Here is a 20,250-nt window from a genome sequence, read left to right as displayed (position 1 = left end):
CACACTATCACTGACTGATTACCTTATATACCTATCTAACAATTGGTGGCGGATTAAAGTGGCTTCCCTGGATATACACCAGACCTGAACATATACGAGAAATAACAAAAAGGTTCCCTGAAAATTAATGACAAAGGTCACATAAATATTAAAAAGGAGTAACAAACCTTGCTGACTGGGAATGGATGAAAAATACTTAATCAAGTATAAACCAAATTCTTAACATCAACTCTACTATATGAACAAACATTACTTTTTTTGTTTCTGAACCTCACTGAAAGCTATCCTTCAACCAATTCAAATGAGCTAAGGTTTGGAATTGTAAACCAAGGAAAGAAAACTTCTACTTCTACCCCCCTTCTCAGATCAGGGGGAAAAAAGAGGTGTGCATCACTGTGTCACGTACAACTCCAGCTTCATTTGAATAAGACAATTTATGCATGAATCAAAACTCAGTAGTTAGTAGGGGTGAACATGGGCAGGGTAAATCCAATGAACCCGCCCAACCCAATCTGATCCAATAGAAAAAATGCGGGTTGGATCGGACAATCGGGTTAGTCGGATGGATTTTACTACAACCCAACCAAGTTCGGATCGGATTTCGGATTCAGTTCAAATCCATCCAACCCAACCCAGAATCCATACATATAATAATAATTTTTATAATTTTACTCATACTTGGAGTGCTAGTGTCGGAGTGATGACCTTTTGAAACTTTGAGACTTAAGCATTTGTAGTTATTTGTCATATTTGAACTTAGAGTATTTGTTCGTAGTTATTTGTTACATGTTTATATAGTTATTTGGCATGTTGGAGACATCTAAGTTCTAAGTGTCATGACATGACATTTAGTGTTGTTTTTGACTTTTTAGATACTATTTATATTAGATTGTTTCATGTCATTTAGTAATTAAGTTTTATGTTTTCATGATATTTGGCTATATGTCATTTATGTGGTATTATTTCTATAACTTTTTGTGTCTTTTTCATGCTATTTAGTATAATAACATATTTAGTATTTTTTATAACTTTTTCTGAATTTATAATAATTTTTGCAAGATTTTTTAATATTTCAGATATATTATTATTTTAATATATGGACCCAATAAATCCATCCAACCCAATCCAAACTTCGTCGGGTTGGTTCGGATCGGGTCCGAAGAAGAAATTCGTGAAATCCAACCCAACCCAACCCATACAATTTTGATCGGTTCGGATTTTATTTTGACCAAAATTCATCCAACCCAACCCATGTGCACCCCTAGTAGTTAGCATGCATTCATGCTAGTCATAGATCATAAGTACCTAAACCATTTTGGTCTGTACTCTGTAGCATCCCGCAACAGCTTTATTGTTCTCATCATAAAAATAAGGAGATAAGATCAGCTGTATTGCAGATATGACTGGCAAAGGAAAAGACTCACATTAGTAGTTGGATGCTTCAAAGAAGAGAAGAAAGTTCTAAGCCAGAGGCCCAGAGTAATACGAGAACAGCTGATGGAATTCCTCCCTTCGTTACTAACAATATAAATTAATTGTCATAAAAATTGAGAACACCATACATATCCGATCCAATATCAACACCACGAGAAAACAAGCAGTCAGGTATGAGAATGTAATGAAAACTTACATCTAACAAATGTATGTACTCATGAATAAGGAACAGCTACATACAGTTGTCAGAATTGCTTCTATGTTAAATAGCAAATTCAGTCTACTTTTGACTAGGAGGCCCTGTCCCAACTTGATTCTATTTCTGAAATTTTTTAAGACGCCTACATCCACCTCTGCCATGAACTTTACATGCTTGTGGCGGTAGAAGCTGGTGGCTCTGGCATCATGTCCAAATTTGGAGAATTCAGGAGATCCTGTTCCTCAGATTCGTTTGTATTTCGATCAAGATTAGGAGTCCTCCCCCGACCTCTACCTCTACCTCGACCTCGACCTCGACCTCTACCTCTACCTCTACCACTACCAGGAGGCCTCCCTCGACCTCTACCCTGACCATGTAGCTGAACTCGATCTTCAAGTGGCGGCCTCCCTCGACCTCTATCCTGACCATGTAGCTGAACTTGATCTTCAAGTGGCGACGGCTCCTTGCATTGGTTTTCTTTCCGAGGCCTTCCCCGACCTCTACCAGATTTCCTTATATTTGACTTCTGCTCTATCTGAATATCATCATCTGAGGGCAACGACAACCCCCTAGGGCAGTTTGCAACAGTCTCTGACTTACGAGGCCTTCCTCTGCGACGCTTTGGTGGGTTCGGATCAGGATCATTCACAGCTTGTTCCTGCTGTTCTTTGGCTGGACCTTGTGTGCATTGATCATCTGAATTCACCAGAAGGTCTTGCTTGGACTCTTGATTAATCAAAAAATATAATGGAGCCGACATGTTGACTTCTGAATTCAAACTATCTTGCGAAGTTCCATGGCATGAAATGTGCGGCGTGGAATCCTGTTTGTGACAACAAATCTTAGTGCACATATGTGTATCTACAGTCAAATCAAAGGGAGAAGGGAATGCGCCACATTTCTGGAAATAATTTAACAAAATGGTAATGCTGACAACTCAAAAAAGTACAAAAAGAGAAGGAAACAATAAATGGGTTGAATCATGAGAGTAATTGAAGTATAATTAATAAAAGATGTTTCAATGGAAATTTTCGATTTGCACTTATAAATTATGATAGGATATTATTACTCGTGAATATGTTAAAAGAGTTCTATTGTTTTGTTGTTGTTTATGATGGAAAGCAAGCAAGCAAGCTTTAATGACTATAGTTTGTCAGTCTACGTAAAACAGATGGAAAAACATGAGTAGTCTTAATGTAATGGTTGGAGTTGTGGTGAAGTATACCAAAAAGAACAAAAGACTCAAGCTTTTGGAAACCTAGTGAACCATGCTGGGTTAACACTCGGAGAAATCAAGCAATGCAGCTAAATTTATAGTTCAAGTTAGGGGTTGTCCCTCCCATATTAAAATATGCGAGTTCCCATCAGCACTACAGCACTGTTGTATTAAAATGTTACTTCCATTCTGAGCAAAAATAAACATCAACATTTAAAATTCATTCATAAAATTTAAACTTCTTACCAAAGGGACCAGTGTAAACACAATTCATATCAAAGTACTCATATCATCTATCCAGTACACACATCATGAAGATTAGACAAAATTTCACGTCATGAACAAATGACAGAAATCATTCCTAATTACCTGAATTTTGGACTCCTCTAATCCATTTGGTGCTGGAACGTCTACTTCCGGGAGCTGATTCTTCTCCCCAACCACTTTAAGCTGTCCATCTTCAGATTCTGTCCCTTCTTCCACCCTTACAATTGAATGGTTTTGCGCTTGCTCCCCCTTTTCTTGTGCCAATTCCATCACCTCACTTGGTTTCTCAGTCACAGCATCTTCAACCCAAGCACCTCTCTCAATCTCAACACCTTCACCATTCCCCCTCCTTTTACCCCTTTCCCTCTTCTTCTCACCATTACATCCCTCCAATTCCATCACCTCACTGGGTTGCTCAGTCCCAGCATCTTCAACCCTAGCACCTCTCTCAATCTCAACACCTTCACTACTCCTCCTCCTTCTACCCCTTCCCCTCTTCTTCTCACCATTACATCCCTCCAATTCCATCACCTCACTTGGTTGCTCAGTCCCAACATCTTCAACCCTAGCACCTCTCTCAATCTCAACACCTTTACTACTCCTCCTCCTTCTACCCCTTCCCCTCTTCTTCTCACCATTACATCCCTCCACTTCCATCACCTCACTTGGTTGCTCAGTCCCAGCATCTTCAACCCTAGCACCTCTCTCAATCTCAACACCTTTACTACTCCTCCTCCTTCTACCCCTTCCCCTCTTCTTCTCACCATTACATCCCTCCACTTCCATCACCTCACTTGGTTGCTCAGTCCCAGCATCTTCAACCCTAGCACCTCTCTCAATCTCAACACCTTCACTAATACTCCTCCTTTTACCCCTTTCCTTCTTCTTCTCACCATTACATCCCTCTGCCTCTTCTCTACCACTGTCGCCGCCGCCACCACCATCAACCAGAACCACGTACCTCCCACCCTTGGTCGACGCAATCTCCCTGACCTCGCAAAGCTTCCTCAGATGATTACCCAGTAGCCTAGCATGGGCCCACGGCAAATCCTCATACTTCTTTCGAACAAACTCTGATATCGCCTCCTCTGTTGACCCATCACGCTCGTTCAAATCCGTGATCGCCCTGCGAATCATCTACACACACGAAAAAACAAGTAACCTAAACAAACAGCATTTTACCATCCCCACATGGGTATAACACAGCATTAAACAATCTCTAAAACCCAGATAAACAAAGTAGCAACACCAACATACAAAAAACCCTCTATTTCAACACAAGCAGCACAAATAACAAATTGAAAATCGACAGCATTAAGAAATTTTTGAAAAATAATTCACACCCCAGAGCTCTAAATCTCCAATTGACAACCAAAACATCAAAATCACTTGCTCCACATGCACGCACAACAAATGCTACCCAATTCACAAATACTAGAAAAAAAACTCCTCGGAGAACAACATGCACTAATGAAAATTAACATACAAAAAATTGAAAATAGCAAAAATTGAAAATTTACAGCATTAAGAAATTTTTGAAAAGAAAATTCACACCCCAGAACCCTAAATCACCAATTGACAAGCAAAACATCAAATTCACTTGCTCCACATAATGCTACCCAATTCACAAATACTAGAAAAAAAAACCTCCTCGGACAACATGCACTAATGAAAATTAACATACAAAAAACCCTCTATTCCAACACAACTAGCAAAAATTGAAAATTGACAGCTTTAAGAAATTTTTGTAAAACAACTCACACCCCAGAACCCTAAATCACCAATTGACAAGCAAAACATCAAATTCACTTGCTCCACATACATGCACAACAAATGCTAATGCTACCCAATTCACAAATACTAGAAAATAAACCTCCTCAGACAACATGCACTAATGAAAATTAACATACAAAAAACCCTCTATTCCAACAAAACTAGAAAAAATTGAAAATTGACAGCTTTAAGAAATTTTTGAAAAACAATTCACACCCCAGAACCCTAAATCTCCAATTGACCACCAAAACATCAAAATCACTTGCTCCACATACATGCACCACATACATGCACCACAAATGCTAATGCTACCCAATTCACAAATACTAGAAAAAAAAACTCCTCAGACAATGAAATGCACTGATGAAAATTAACATACAAAAACCCCTATATTTCAACGCAAGTAGAAAAAGTTGAAAATTGACAGCATTAAGAAATTTGTGAAAAACAATTCAAACCCAGAACCCCAAATCACCAATTGTCAACCAAAACATCAAAATCACAAGCTCCACATACATGCACAACAAATGCTAGACAAAAACTCCTCAGACAACAACAACAACAAAATGCAGTAATGAGTGAGAATGTGTTACTGACCAAGGCATAAGGAGGATGAGCCGGAGTGTGGAACGAACTGACAACCTCCTGAATTTGGCGCCCCACGTCGGCGCTGTTGATCAACGACGGCGAAACAGGGGGATCGGTTTGGGTGAGTCGAGAAAGCATAGAGTCCATAACCAGTTCCGTGATGCGAGTGTCTTTCTCATTCTCATGGGGGGGTTGAGGTTGTTGAAGCTGCTCAGGTTCCTGTTCTACTGCCTCCATGATCACCAACACTCAGCAGCAGACAAGACAAGGGTTTCAGGAAATCCAAAATGATTGTCTGCTGCAGCAGCTGCAGCTTTTATACTCTCTTTCCGGCAAAAATCTTGTGTGATTGATTGTGATAGGGTTTATATATATCTTCAAATTTAGACTAGAAACTTCTTGGATTTTGATTCTTATCCCCACATTCCACATTTAGTTAAAATCTATGATTTTGGTCTTGGTCTTGTACCATGTTTATGGGCCCGCTTCGGGCCCATGAAGCGGGCCCGCTTCGTTATGTAGTGCTACGTGTCTTAATGAATGAGAAAGCTTACGCTTTGTTTGGTTTGGAGAAGAAAAATGTGAAGGAAAGAAAACACGGAATTTGGGAAATGAATTTGGACTGCACCTTAGTCCAAATTCATTTTTCGATTTCTGTGCTTTCTTCTTTCCCCTTTGTTCCCTTCAAACAAAATAAAGTCTTGGTTACAGTTCTATGGGTTTGTTTTGGGATGTTTGTCGATAAAAAATCTAATCATCCACTCTCTCAAGGTTAAATTTCTCAATTTTAATATAATTTTAATATGAGTAATGTTATATAGTACGAAACGAATCACATCATGCATGATTATGGTTTGTTTTTTATTCAAAAAAATGAAATATGAGATAAAAATAAAACTTCACTCAAGGACGTTGTAACGGAAAATAAGTCATCTTGCATTTCTTACGCTACATCATTTGTAACATAAAGCAATCTCCTTTTCGTGTACGTGTGATGTTGTGATTACAGAACAACAAAAACAAAATGTTGAGAAATGTATCTAAGTCTTCTCCATTAATAAACCTGAAGTAACTGTTAAACGTATTTTTCAACCAAAATTTAATTTCATGCACATATTTAATTATTAAACAAAATTTATTAATTAAAAGTAAATGTGGCCCTAATGTTGAAATTAGTTATTTTTAAACCTTAAATCAATTTAATGTCAATAATATCAAATCTAAACCTAAATTGATGTTAGTTGCGGCTACTGCACCAGCAGACCAACTCCTTTACCAACCATTCTTTTTCACCATCACCAACAATTCTTTCCCAAAAATCCGAAATTTCATTATGTGAGGCTTGTCATCAATATGCCAAAATGCATCTCTTACCCTTTAGGGCCTCTTCATCTCATCATCTCATGCTTCATAACCACTTGAATTTATTCAAATTGATGTATGCCCCTACCCAAGTAAATTCTTCTTATTGCTTCAAATACTATGTATATTTTGTTTATGACTTTAGTAGGTTCAGTTGGTTTTTTCTATTAAAGCAAAAGTTTTGAAACTTTTCATGCCCTTACTTAATTTAAATACATGACTGAAAATCAGTTTAATAGAGGGATTATAATCATCCAACGTGATAGTGGTGGATAATATAAGAGAATTTGAAAATTAGCTGAAGAGTTCGTCATACAATTTAGAATGTATTGCCAAGCATCACCATAAAATGGTAAGGATCAAATATAAGTACAAAAGAATTGTAGAAAAGTAGAGGAACTTTTCGGACTCGTTGCTCGCTGTCAATTTGATTTTACAACCTCCCTCTCATTTTCATGTTGATATGGTGCATGTTAATTCCATCTTGGATCTGCTACGGCGAGACAGGGTGGTCCACTGGTCCGGGTTGATCATGTCTTGCGTGAAGGGAATGCTTGCGCGAATTTTCTGGAGAAAGCGGGAGCAGCTCAGGAGTGTGATTTTCTCCTCCTCCAGGATCCCCCTCCTGGAATGGAGTATTTGCTTACGACAGACTCTATGGAATTTGTGACAGTTAGGCAGTAGGGGGTTTGTTTTGTGTTTTTTCCTCTCTTTGTTGTTAAGCATAAAAAAAAAGTTTATAGTTGTTTAAAATAGAAGATGACATGTTGACTTCACCTTATACTCCTTGAATTTTCTTAGGAACCAAAATCAAATTTTCAAGATTTTATGGAACCAAAATCATATTTATCGCTATTTTAAAATATTAATAGCGATAGAGTTACCAGGAGTTTTGTGGGCGTACAACACTACGGTACAAACAAGTACCGGGGAAACGCCCTATAGGCTAACCTATGGTTCTGATGCTATGTTGCCCGTGGAGGTAGAAAACCAAAGCTGGAGAGTTATGAACAAAAATGAAGAAGAAAATAATGACAATTTGATTGCAAACTTAATCATGCTCCCAGAATTGCAAAGAGAGACACACTTACGCAATGAAGCTGGGAAAGTAAGGGTCGCCCGTAAATACGTAGCTAAGGTCGTCCCCAGGAAAATGAAGGCGGGAGATCTAGTGTTGCGTGAAAGAACGCTGACTTTAGGGAAAAACAAGCTAACACCAAACTGGGAAGGACCTTTTAGGGTTAAAGCTGAAGTAGGCGCAGGGGCGTACAAACTTGAACAACTGGATGGTGGTACAGTGTGTCGCACGTGGAACGCCTCCAGCTTGAGACAATATTATAGTTAAGTAAAAGAAAGTCGTACTCTTTTTCCCTTGAAAAAGGTTTTTAATGAGGCGACCTATGTAAAGAAAGTGAGGAAAATCTCATGTAAGGATCTATAGATACTAGTTTTTATTTAAGGAAATGAGAAATGTTTTACAGTTTGATATTCGTCACAACTGACAAGATCTAACTTATAAACTTTCTTAACCAATATTTCTATGGCGATGATCTAATATGACAAAAAGCTTTCGCAATCAGAAAGTGTCATCACTGAGCAAACATAGCCTTGGCAATTCTAGTGGCGGCCACTAGAACCCAAGCCCCGTCCGTAAAACGACTAAGGCCAATAAAATGTGCCTAAGCCTTGGCCATCGTACCAAGCACAAAAAAGCCTCGCCAAATCGCGAGCAAAGCCTCAGTAAAAAGCCAACAGAATTATAACATTAATTATAATTAAAAATTAAAAAAGGGGCAAGCCCCACAAAGTTAAGACATTACATAAAAAAAAGGGCGAGGCCCATTGTTTAAACAACAGTAAAGTAGAACGACGACCAAATTACAAACATAGAATATTTTCAAGCTTGATTATCGTTTGCTTGCTTATCTGCATCGGCATTGGAAGCAACTGAAGGTATGAAAAACGGTAGAAATGGGGGGTTTGAATAACGTTTTCAGTATAAAACTTCCACCTTAAAGATTTTTACAAATCTTTCGAGAACTTAAGTGCTAAAGATAAGAGATAGAAAAGCACACAAGGATTTTATCCTGGTTCACTTGATAAATCACTCAAGCTACTCCAGTCCACCCGTTAAGGTGATTTCTTCCTTCTTAGAATGAAGGCAATCCACTAATCAGGTAAGAGTTACAACTGCACTTGAAACCTACAAGTGACTAACAATTACACTGACTTAGCTCACACTAAGATTCACTCTCTTAGTCTTCTCTAGGATCCGATCAACCTTGATCTCCTAAAGGAACTAAACAAACTGTTTATCAAAGAATTGTTTACAAGAGATTTGCTTCTAAAAAGCTAATAGTAAACTCAATGAATTTCAGATGAAAGAAAACTTAGAAGAATTTAAGAATATGTCTTGCGTATGTGAATGCTTCTAGCCGTTTCTTTCAGTCTTCAGCCTCTTTATATACTCCAAGGATTAGGGTTGAGCGATGCATGGGAAATGCTACCGTTGGAGGGCAGTTCTGGAAAATCCAGCTTCTGCTGTGGCTGAGAACGTTAGGTAGGTCGTCAGGAAGGTACAGTAGCTTTTGTACTTGGATAGCGACGCGACCTTTAAACCTAGGAGACTTCTGATTAGGGGAATGCTTCATATTGGAACTTGTGAAGCCGGTTGATCAGAGTCAGAGGGAAAGCACAGATCCTCTGACCATTGTATCTTCTGATTCTGAACTCAGAGGGAAGAACATGGCCTTCAGAGTTTCTTGCTTCTGGACTTCAGAGTTTCCACTATTCAGCTTCTGGATCTTCAGAGTCTTCTACACCATCAGAACATCTGAACCTTCAGTGTTTCTTGGTTATCAGAACTTCTGGATCTTCAGAGCTTCTAGTGACTGAGTCCACATCAGAGTTTGTGTAACTTCAGAACTTCTGAAGCTTTTCCACTGTTCATACTGAACATGGTGAATGCGAAAGCGTTGCTTGGGTCACTCTTTATACACAGTGCTTCTGATTTGTGTGAGATTGAGTTGAGGTCAGAACCTGCAAATAGCACACTCAGAAAAACACGTTAGAGTACCACAATTGTTCATGTCAAAAGGTTAACTTGTAATCATCAAAACATAGAGTTGTACTACTAGATCAAAACTTGATCTTACAATCTCCCCCTTTTTGATGATGACAAAACTAAGATTTTTGATGAACAATTCTTAAACATTAAACTGAATTCACTCAGAGTTTAGAGATATAGAATAAGACTTATCCTGATGTGAATAGTTTATCTTGCTCATTCTGAATTCAAGTCACTGCTTGATTCTGAGCTTAGCTCCCCCTGAATCTAATACTTGATGAAAACGTTAGTAAAGTCTAGATTCTGAGCTAAATAATATAAGAGTTCAGAGTGAAAAACTTATGACATAGATGAAAATCGAGTAATCAGAGCGCATAAGTAATCAGAGTCATGGACAAGGTATCAGAGTCTTGGGTATCAGAGTCAACTTATAATCACTTCAGAAGAAGTGAAATGTATTCCTTGTATTTGCCCAGTGACACATCTATGGTCATGAAGGTGGAACTCTTAAAATCTCCAAAAGAAAAATAAATCACACTAACACATCTTACACATCAAAAACTGGGTTTACTCCCCCTTTTTGTCATAAGCAAAAAGCTTGGGGTGTGAAAAACTTAGCTTGAAGTACAAGGTACTCCCCCTTAGAGAAGGTCTAAGTTTAAAGAAGATGAAAAACGATGCAAGAATCAGAGTTAGGCGAAATAAATAGAAGAGTTAATGCAAGAGAAGAACGTTTACCACCGGTCAAGTGAGTAAAGAGAAGGATCAGTTACCAAGAACTTAACCTCGAGAAACCGTAGGAGCATTAACTTTCAGAGAGAAAGTGAAGCCTATATAAAGCGTTGGAGAGAAAGGTAAGCTTCACACCGCGAACAATTTTCAGTAAGAGAAAAAAAATGGCATCATACATCGTAGCACTAGAAGAGCTGAGGAAGAAGGCCTTTGAAGAGGACTTGTTCCTGAACATCAGGCATCCAGAGGGTACAGCGACCATCTCGGAGCTAACACGGACACTGTTGGAAGAGGACCTGCGTCCAGAGTTGGAGAGAGACCTGAAGGAATTTCTTGCCTTCGTTGAGGAGGTGCAAGAACTCAGCCGGCTTGAACTCAAGCTGCTGGAAGAAAAAGAAAGTTTGGAAGAGAAGCTCAAGACTGCAGAAGAGATTCTGGAGAGGGATGAGCTAAAGGACAGGCTCAGCAACATCCAGCAAGCACTGGAGCGTCTGGAGAAGGATAGGTCAGAGCAGCGCCAGGAGTGCAGAAGAATGAGGAGAGATCCTCCATTCTAGACTTTTAGGGAAGGAATGTATGATGTAAACATAAAAAATATTATGAATAAAAGGATTTTTGCAAACATATGTGACATAAATATATATAGATATGCATATATAATCACAAACGAACAAAGTAGAATAAATAAATAAGAAGAAACAGAGTTTAAATAAAACAACGTTAAAGAAAAAGAAAGAAAAATGAAGAGATCCTAAAACTAAGGTTTGTCAGTTCGTCGCAGAAGTTCCATCATCATGTGCTTCATCTTAATCAGCATGGATTCATGAATGTCAAGACGCTGTTCCATGATGTCGAGTCTGGATGAGCTTGACTGAGTAGAACTGGAAGGAACATTCTGAGCAGCTTGAGGATCTGGAATGGAAGCAGAAGCAGCAGGAGTAAACACTACTGGTGCAAGTGCTTGGCATCTAAGAGCTTCAGCCTCAGCTTCAAGTCGCTCTGCCTCTAGTCTGGCTTGTTCAGCTTGAGCTGCTGCTTGACGTGCAGCTTCTTCTGCTTGAGCTTTCTTTCTCTTAGCTTCTTCAATAGCTTCAAGAAGCTTATTTCTCTGTTCTTGTTCATGAAGAGCCACCCTTCGAGCAAACCTTTACTTGGCAGCCTCAATCCTCTGACTTCCCTCTGTATGCAGGAGCTGCATCATAATTGGAACTTGAGCCACCAGCCAAGTGCCCAGATTGTTCCACTCATCAGCCACACGTTCAGCATTCTCACTGAGGTCAGTCTGACCATGCACATTGCGGAGCCTCAAAGAGGCTTCATGATAGAAGATATTGATGCACTCAGAGAGAGATGTGGGTTGGAGGTGAGTATAGGGAATTATGGAGAAGTTGGTTTCAGGAGAGGCTGGGTGATTGCTGCTATGAGCTTCAGAGGCACCTTGTGGAGAACCAATGTTAATCATTTGAGCATTGGGTTCAGAGGGTCCAAGGTGAGGGTCTGAAGTTTCAACCAGAGGAAGGGGTGATCTAACCGAGGATTGGTTAGACACTGAATGTTCGGGTTCAGGTTCTGGTTGAATAGGCTCTTGTTGGTCAGGGACAGGGTGAGCTTGTTGAGCCAAAGGGTCTGCCTCTTGTAAAGGATTGGCCAAGATAGGTTCATCTGCGTCAACTAGACGTTCAGGTCTAGGGCCAGGATATCTCCTAGGGCTTGGACAAGTGAGGTAATATTCCTCTAAGGTAGACACCTTTTCTTTTCTAACCTCCATGAATTTTCTAATGGATTCAGAGTTATTGGAGGGAGAAGAATCAGCAGCATTGGTTGGGAAGGATACAGGTGTATAGGCTGTGGAAGAGTCTGTATCCGTGGTTCTGGCAGCAGGACGTGCTGATGCTCTGGGAACAGAGTGATCAGACGTTCTGGGTTGTGGTTCTGTTTGGTTTGGCTCTGGTTGTTCATGGAGGATGGGTTCAGAAAATAATGGGTCGTACGGGATGGTAATGAGAGAGGTTGGTTCTTCTGACCTAGAGGGTTGGTTCTGAAGCAAATTCCAGAGAGGTGCTTCAGTAGGGGAAGGTTGAAAGAATGAAGATCTTGGGGAATGTGGTGGAGTGGTGGTTTGTGCAGCTGGTTGGGATTCAGGAATAGGAGTGAGGGGATTTGAGGAGTGTTTGAGCATGGCAGATATAGGGAGTGCATCAAATAAATTCAAATCATCATCAGAAGCAAGTGCAGGCTTACTTGAATGTGCTGATGATCTAGTCACTCTGGCAGGAGGTTCAGTCCTTCTGACCACTTCAGCAGCTGGTTCCACCCGAGTAGGCTTCACCACGATTCTGACCTGCTTCTTCTTCTTCTTCTTAGGAGGACCATCCTCATTGTTACTATCATCACCATCATCAGGCTTTCTCTTCTTCGTTTTGATCAGAGGGACATCTGATTCCTCAGAAGATTCGTCCAGTATCATCTTCCTCTGAGCTTTCTTCTTGGGAGGAGAAGGAAACTCTGGAGCTGGCGGCAGTCTGCTGACGAAATCATCAAGATCAATTTCGAATCCTTGAGCCCTTAGGTCTTCAACATAGCACCTGATGGCGTCAGGATTGTCTGCATGTGTCCACAGAGGGTAGTCAGTGAGAGGCATCCTTCTGCTTCTGATCTCAGAAGATGTGTCTTCATGAGCAGGAGCAATCTTCTTCTGGACCAAACCCATCTTCTTCAGAGAATTTGCAGTGAAGACATCACTGACAATGGTGCTCAGATCCTCTACACATCCAGCATTGACCAGATCTTGCACCAGGTTGCTTTCAATGAGAAAGTCTGAGAGCAGTCTCCCAAAGGGGATATATTTGATTGCTGACTTGATGGAGGCAGTGGTGCGAGACTTCCGGATGCATTCCTTCAAGTAGGAGAACAGGAAGTAGGGAAGGCAGATCTTCTTCTGGTCTTGGATGAAGAACAACATCACCTTCTGGTTGAAGTTGATGTAGTCTGGAGAACTGCCCTTCGGTCTCTGGTTTATGCAGTGGAGCAGGATCTTGTGCCAGATCCTGAGTTTGGGGTGAAGGTCCATCACCTTGTAACTCGTCTTGCCCGGTTTGTAAGTGGTGTACAGGGCCTGGTTGATTGTATCCTTGGTGCTGGGTTTCAGCTTCGATTCCGTGAGTTGGAAACGATACCCAAAAGCAGTATCTGCACCCAGCAGATTCACGAATGACTTCTCAGTGATGATGATCTTTCTTCCAAGAATGTGAGATACCACCTGAGTATCATCGCAGTCGGCGTGCTTCCAGAATTCCTTGACTAATCTATCATACACCGGTCCTCGAAGTCTGTTGAAGTAATTTCCCCAACCTTGAGCTTGGACTTCAGGACGAAGATCATACCCATTTGTAGCCTGGTTGTCGAGGTCGAATCTCCATTCTGCCAGGACTTGGAGTTCCTCAGGAGGATATACGCAGTGAACGGCACAGCCCCGTTCTGCAATTGGAACAATCTGCTCTTGAGCCTGACCTTGATCTTGTGTCGGATTCTCAGGGCCCCTTTGACCCGTTGCTAGACCAACTACCATGTGAGGGAACTGGGGTGCATCTGCAGTAGCTCTTCTGGTTTGTCTCACCATTTTTTTGAAGTGGTTGAAGGTTTGAGGTAGAAGATGAAGGTTGGAAGATGAAGAGAGATCGAGAGAGAAATCGAGGGTAAGCGGTTTCGAAAAAGCAGAGAGAGCGAGAGTAAAAACCGGAAGTGAAAGAGATCGTGTGTGTATAGTGGGTTTTGGCAAATAACCGTTGTTGATTCAAAAAGCACTTTAAGATCAACGGTTGAAAATTAAAGATAGATAGTAACAGTAAAATACACAAATCACACACAGGAGAGAAGCATATCTACACGCAATCATAACAGACTGTCACACGGGCACAAGGAACTATGCATCAGAAATACTGACACACGTGTTGTTGTCTCAGCTTCAGAGTCAGTACCAGTGGGTACACACACTCTGATTGAGTTACCTTCTGGACTAGACATCTTCTGATCAAGAAGTATCGTAGTCAGAGGTTCTGATCCATCTTTACTCTGGACAAAAGTCCATGTTTAGATTTTTCAGAATAAAATTAAATCTATCCTCTGCTAAGGGCTTTGTAAAGATATCTGCCCATTGATGGTCAGTATCAACAAACTTCAGAAGAAGTACGCCCTTCTGTACATAATCTCTAATAAAGTGATACTTTACCTCAATGTGCTTTGCCCTTGAATGCAGGATAGGATTCTTACTCAATGAGATTGCAGCAGTGTTATCACAATAGATTGGGATATTGCTCTCAAGGATCTGATAATCCTCCAGCTGATGTTTCATCCAGAGCATCTGAGTGCTGCATATTGCTGCTGAGATATATTCTGCCTCTGCAGTTGATAGTGCAATGGTTGATTGCCTCTTGCTTGCCCATGAGACTAGATTGCTTCCCAGAAATTGACAATTTCCAGAAGTACTTTTTCTCTCTGTTCTATCTCCAGCATAATCAGCATCACAGTAACCTGAAAGCTTATACTCTGATGTTTTCTTATACATCAAGCCAAGGTTAGTGGTGCCTTTCAGATACCTTAGGATCCTCTTAACAGCAGTTAAGTGGGTTTCCCTTGGATCTGATTGGAAACGAGCACATAAGTGAACACTAAATAATATGTCTGGCCTAGATGCAGTTAAGTATAGAAGTGAACCTATCATGCCACGATAGAGCTTCTGACATACTTTACCACTTTTATCTTCTTTCTCCAGAATGCATGTAGGATGCATTGGAGTCTTGGCCACTGTAGATTCCAGCATATTGAACTTCTTCAGAAGTTCTTTAGTGTACTTGCTCTGATGGATATATGTTCCTTCTGGTGTTTGATCAACTTGTATTCCCAGAAAGTACTTTAATTCTCCCATCATACTCATCTCAAATTCAGCCTGCATCATCTCAGAAAATTCTTTGCATAGAGATTGATTAGCAGAACCAAATATAATATCATCAACATAAATTTGCACAATTAAGATATCATCTTTATAAGTCTTGCAAAAAAGAGTTGTATCTACTTTACCCCTTACAAACTCATTCTCCAGAAGGAATGAGCTAAGTCTCTCATACCATGCTCTGGGAGCTTGCTTCAGACCGTAGAGTGATTTCTTCAATTTGAACACATGGTCTGGTTTCTTCTCATCTTCAAAACCTGGGGGTTGATGAACATAGACTTCCTCTGAGATATAACCATTTAGGAAGGCACTCTTCACGTCCATCTGATGTAGAACTATGTTGTGATTTACTGAGAAGGAGATCAACAGTCTGATTGCCTCCAGTCTTGCTACTGGAGCAAATGTTTCAGTGTAGTCTATTCCTTCCTGCTGGCTGTAGCCTTGAGCAACTAGCCTTGCCTTGTTTCTGACTACATCTCCTTTCTCATTCAGCTTGTTTCTGAATACCCACTTCGTTCCAATAACATGGACACTCTCAGGCTTCTTCACTAAGCTCCAAACATCGTTCTTGGAAAATTGATTCAGTTCTTCTTCCATGGCCAGAATCCAATCCATGTCCTGAAGAGCTTCATCTATGGACTTGGGTTCAATTAAGGACACCAATCCTTTCAGACTGAGCAAGGTCTCTTCAGAGGGTCTGAAGGCAGATCTGGTTCTGACTAGTTCGTCTTTGTTGCCCAGAATCAATTCCTTAGGGTGAGCTGCAGTGATTCTGCTCTTCTTCAGAGTTTGTGAGTTAGAGGGACCAGCTTCTTCCTCTGGTTCTGGCTCATCTTGCTCTGGAGCTTTGCCTTTGTCAGAAACATTAATGCTTAAATCTGCAAACTTTTCAACTAGCTTTGACTGGTCAGAGTCAAGCTTATCGTCAAATCTAACATGAATAGATTCTTCAATAGTCTTAGCATCAGTATTATAAAATCTAAAACCTTTAGATCTCTCAGAGTAACCGAGTAATAGACACTTAGAAGACTTAGCATCAAATTTATGCAATCTATCCTTAGTATTGAGAACATAACAAACACAGCCAAAAGGATGAAAATAAGAAATGTTGGGTTTTATGTTCTTCCACAATTCATAAGGAGTCTTATTCAGAATTGGTCTCACAGAGATTCTGTTCTGAATGTAACATGCTGTATTTACTGCCTCTGCCCAAAAGTGCTTAGCCATGCCAGTTTCTTGGAGCATGGTTCTAGCCATCTCCTGAAAAGTTCTGTTCTTCCTCTCAACAACACCATTTTGTTGAGGAGTTCTGGGACAAGAGAAATCATGTGCAATTCCATAGGAATGAAACAGACTCTCAAACTTGTCATTCTCAAACTCTCCACCATGGTCACTTCTGACATGCACAATCCTACAAGCCTTCTCGTTTTGCACTTGAGCAATGAAGGTAGAGAACACAGCATGAGACTCATCCTTGCGGGTTAGAAACTTTACCCATGTCCAGCGGCTATAGTCATCAACGATAACCATCCCATATCTCTTGCCACCTATAGACTCAGTTTTCACTGGTCCAAAAAGGTCGATATGCAGAAGTTCCAACGGCCTTGAGGTTGAGACAACATTCTTTGCCTTGAAAGGGACTTTTGTGAATTTGCCTTTCTGACATGCTTCACAAAGAGCGTCTGAAGCGAACTTCAGATTGGGTAAGCCCCTGACAAGGTTTAGCTTGCTCAGCTGAGAAATCTTTCTCATACTGGCATGCCCTAACCGTCTATGCCATACCCACTGCTCTTCATTAACAGACAGAAGGCACTTCACATTCTGAGCCTCCAACTCAGATAATCTGATCTTATAAATGTTGTTCTTCCTCTTGCTGTTAAACAGAACAGAGCCATCGATCTGACTTACAGCCCGGCAGGACTTTTGATTGAATATAACATCATAACCCTTGTCAGCTAATTGACTTATAGACAATAAGTTATGTGTTAAGCCGTCTACCAATAACACATTATCAATGCATGGACTACTATCTACACAAATAGTACCAGTACCAACAATTTTACCCTTTTCATTTCCTCCAAAGCCAACTTCGCCTCCAGGCTTAAGTTTCAGCTCTCGGAACATACGCTTTTCTCCCGTCATGTGACGCGAGCATCCACTGTCCAGATATCATGATTGGTGTTTCAGTGGAGCTATCAAGGATATCTGCAACATAGATAATCTTGTCCTTAGGTACCCACTTTCTGGGTCCTCTTTTGTTAGTTACCCCAGAGGTTCTGATCACCTTGGGTGTCTCAACATGATATTTTAAAGGAATATTTGCATGATATTTAGTCATAGAGAAAGATCCCTTTTTAAGAGGGTTTTTTAGCAACTTTAGCAGGTACAGGATCAGGCAATATGGTACCAGAGGGAACAAAGCATTCATATAAAGATTTAGCTTTAGACACAGAGGGCTCATTTCTAATTGGTTTAGAATAGCCAATGCCATGCATTCCATTTCTGCTTACGCCATAGATCATTGAAGCCATTAAGCTTCTATCCACGCTTTTAGCTAGGAATCTTTGAAAATACTTTTCATACTTGGATTCATTTCTACAATCAGAGGCATCACAGGCAACAATTTCTTCTAACTTAGCAATCTGGTTCTTAAGCACAGAGTTAGAATTGATCAAGGCATGATTATCATTTTTCAAATCAGAAATAATTTTCTCATGTTCAGAAGGAGTTTTGGAAACAGCAGATAAGTTCTTTTTCAGCTTCTTATGCTTAGACAATAAGGAGTTATACTTATCCATGATATCAGACAATGCATGTTTCAGTTCAGAGGTAGAGAAGGAAGCGAATACCTCATTTTCATCGTCTGAGTTAGGATCTCCTTCTGATTCTGAGTCAGAGTCAACAGCTTCCTTTGACTCTGCTCCTTTGTCTTTGACAATGGCCATGAGTCCTTGGACTTCACCATCAGAGTCAACATCCTCTGACTCTGATTCATCAAATGTCACCATCAGACTCTTCTTCGTCTTGAAGTGCTTCTTTGGCTTCTTGTCCTTCTTCAACTTTGGACAATCACTTTTGTAGTGCCCAGATTCTTTGCACTCAAAGCATGTGACTTCCTTGATTGAAGACTTCTTCTGACCTGAGGACTCATACTTTCCTTTTGCCTTTCCAGAGCCTTTGAACTTGCTCTGCTTGTGCTTCCAGATGCGGTTGAGTCTCTTGGAGATCAGAGTCAGCTCATCTTCATCAGAATCTTCTGATGCTTCTTCAGATTCCTCTTCTTCAGCTTGAAGAGCTTTTGACTTCTCAACCTTAGCCTTTTCAGATTTGGATTTCAAGGCTATGGACTTTTTCCTCAGATCTTGCATCTCTGAGCGCTTCAGCTCATGACATTTCAAAATGCTGATGAGTTCTTCTAAACTCATATTCTCAACGTCTCTCGTGAGCTCTATTGAAGTCACTAAAGGCATCCAACTTTCAGGAAGACACCTGATGACCCTTATGACATGATCTTTTGTTGTGTAGCTCTTGTTGAGAGGTCGTATGCCAGCTACAAGCAACTGAAATCTGGAGAACATTTCTTCAATGGACTCATTTGGCTCCATGATGAAGGATTCATACTTTTGGATCAAAGACAATGCCTTTGATTCTTTGACTTTCTTGTTTCCTTCATGAGACATCTTCAGAGATTCGAAAATGCCTTTTGCAAACTCACGATCTGTAATCTTCTGGTACTCTTCATAGGAAATAGCACTGAGAAGAATTGCTCTTGCTTTGTGATGTTGTGAGTACAGCTTCTTTTGATCTGCAGTCATCTCTGACCTTGGGATCTTCTTGCCATCTGCATCAACTGGACGCTCGTAGCCATCCACAATAATATCCCAGAGATCTGCATCGAAACCCAGAAAGAAACTTTCCAGTCTATCTTTCCAATATTCGAACCTTTGACCGTCGAACATAGGAGGCTTTGCATTGTAACCATCTCTTTGAGTTTCACTGGTGGTGGCAGCCATTGTTTTTCACACCGGCCCGGATCACTGAACACTGTTAGGTGTGGTAATCAGAACTTGCGCTCTGATACCAATTGAAGGTATGAAAAAACGGTAGAAAGGGGGGGTTTGAATAACGTTTTCAGTATAAAACTTCCACCTTAAAGATTTTTACAAAATCTTTCGAGAACTTAAGTGCTAAAGATAAGAGATAGAAAAGCACACAAGGATTTTATCCTGGTTCACTTGATAAATCACTCAAGCTACTCCAGTCCACCCGTTAAGGTGATTTCTTCCTTCTTAGAATGAAGGCAATCCACTAATCAGGTAAGAGTTACAACTGCACTTGAAACCTACAAGTGACTAACAATTACACTGACTTAGCTCACACTAAGATTCACTCTCTTAGTCTTCTCTAGGATCCGATCAACCTTGATCCTAAAGGAACTAAACAAACTGTTTATCAAAGAATTGTTTACAAGAGATTTGCTTCTAAAAAGCTAATAGTAAACTCAATGAATTTCAGATGAAAGAAAACTTAGAAGAATTTAAGAATATGTCTTGCGTATGTGAATGCTTCTAGCCGTTTCTTTCAGTCTTCAGCCTCTTTATACTCCAAGGATTAGGGTTGAGCGATGCATGGGAAATGCTACCGTTGGAGGGCAGTTCTGGAAA

At 40.4% G+C, this 20,250-nt stretch overlaps 1 protein-coding gene across 1 annotated transcript; it reads right to left on the bottom strand.

Annotated features, from left to right (window-relative positions):
* Positions 1-1,511: 1,511 nt before the first annotated feature.
* On the bottom strand, positions 1,512-5,878 carry LOC130715181 (uncharacterized). The gene is made up of 3 exons (XM_057565253.1): positions 5,487-5,878; positions 3,219-4,253; positions 1,512-2,456 (listed from the first exon to the last, which is right to left on the bottom strand). Exons 1-3 carry the CDS (start codon positions 5,712-5,714, stop codon positions 1,800-1,802), a joined length of 1,920 nt encoding a protein of 639 aa, XP_057421236.1. The 5' UTR covers positions 5,715-5,878; the 3' UTR covers positions 1,512-1,799.
* Between the last annotated feature and the right edge of the window lie 14,372 nt (positions 5,879-20,250).

The sequence above is a fragment of the Lotus japonicus genome, chromosome 4 (genome assembly GCF_012489685.1).
Source record: "Lotus japonicus ecotype B-129 chromosome 4, LjGifu_v1.2".
Classification (NCBI taxonomy): domain Eukaryota; kingdom Viridiplantae; phylum Streptophyta; class Magnoliopsida; order Fabales; family Fabaceae; genus Lotus; species Lotus japonicus.
This window is presented reverse-complemented; position numbering and strand designations above follow the sequence as displayed.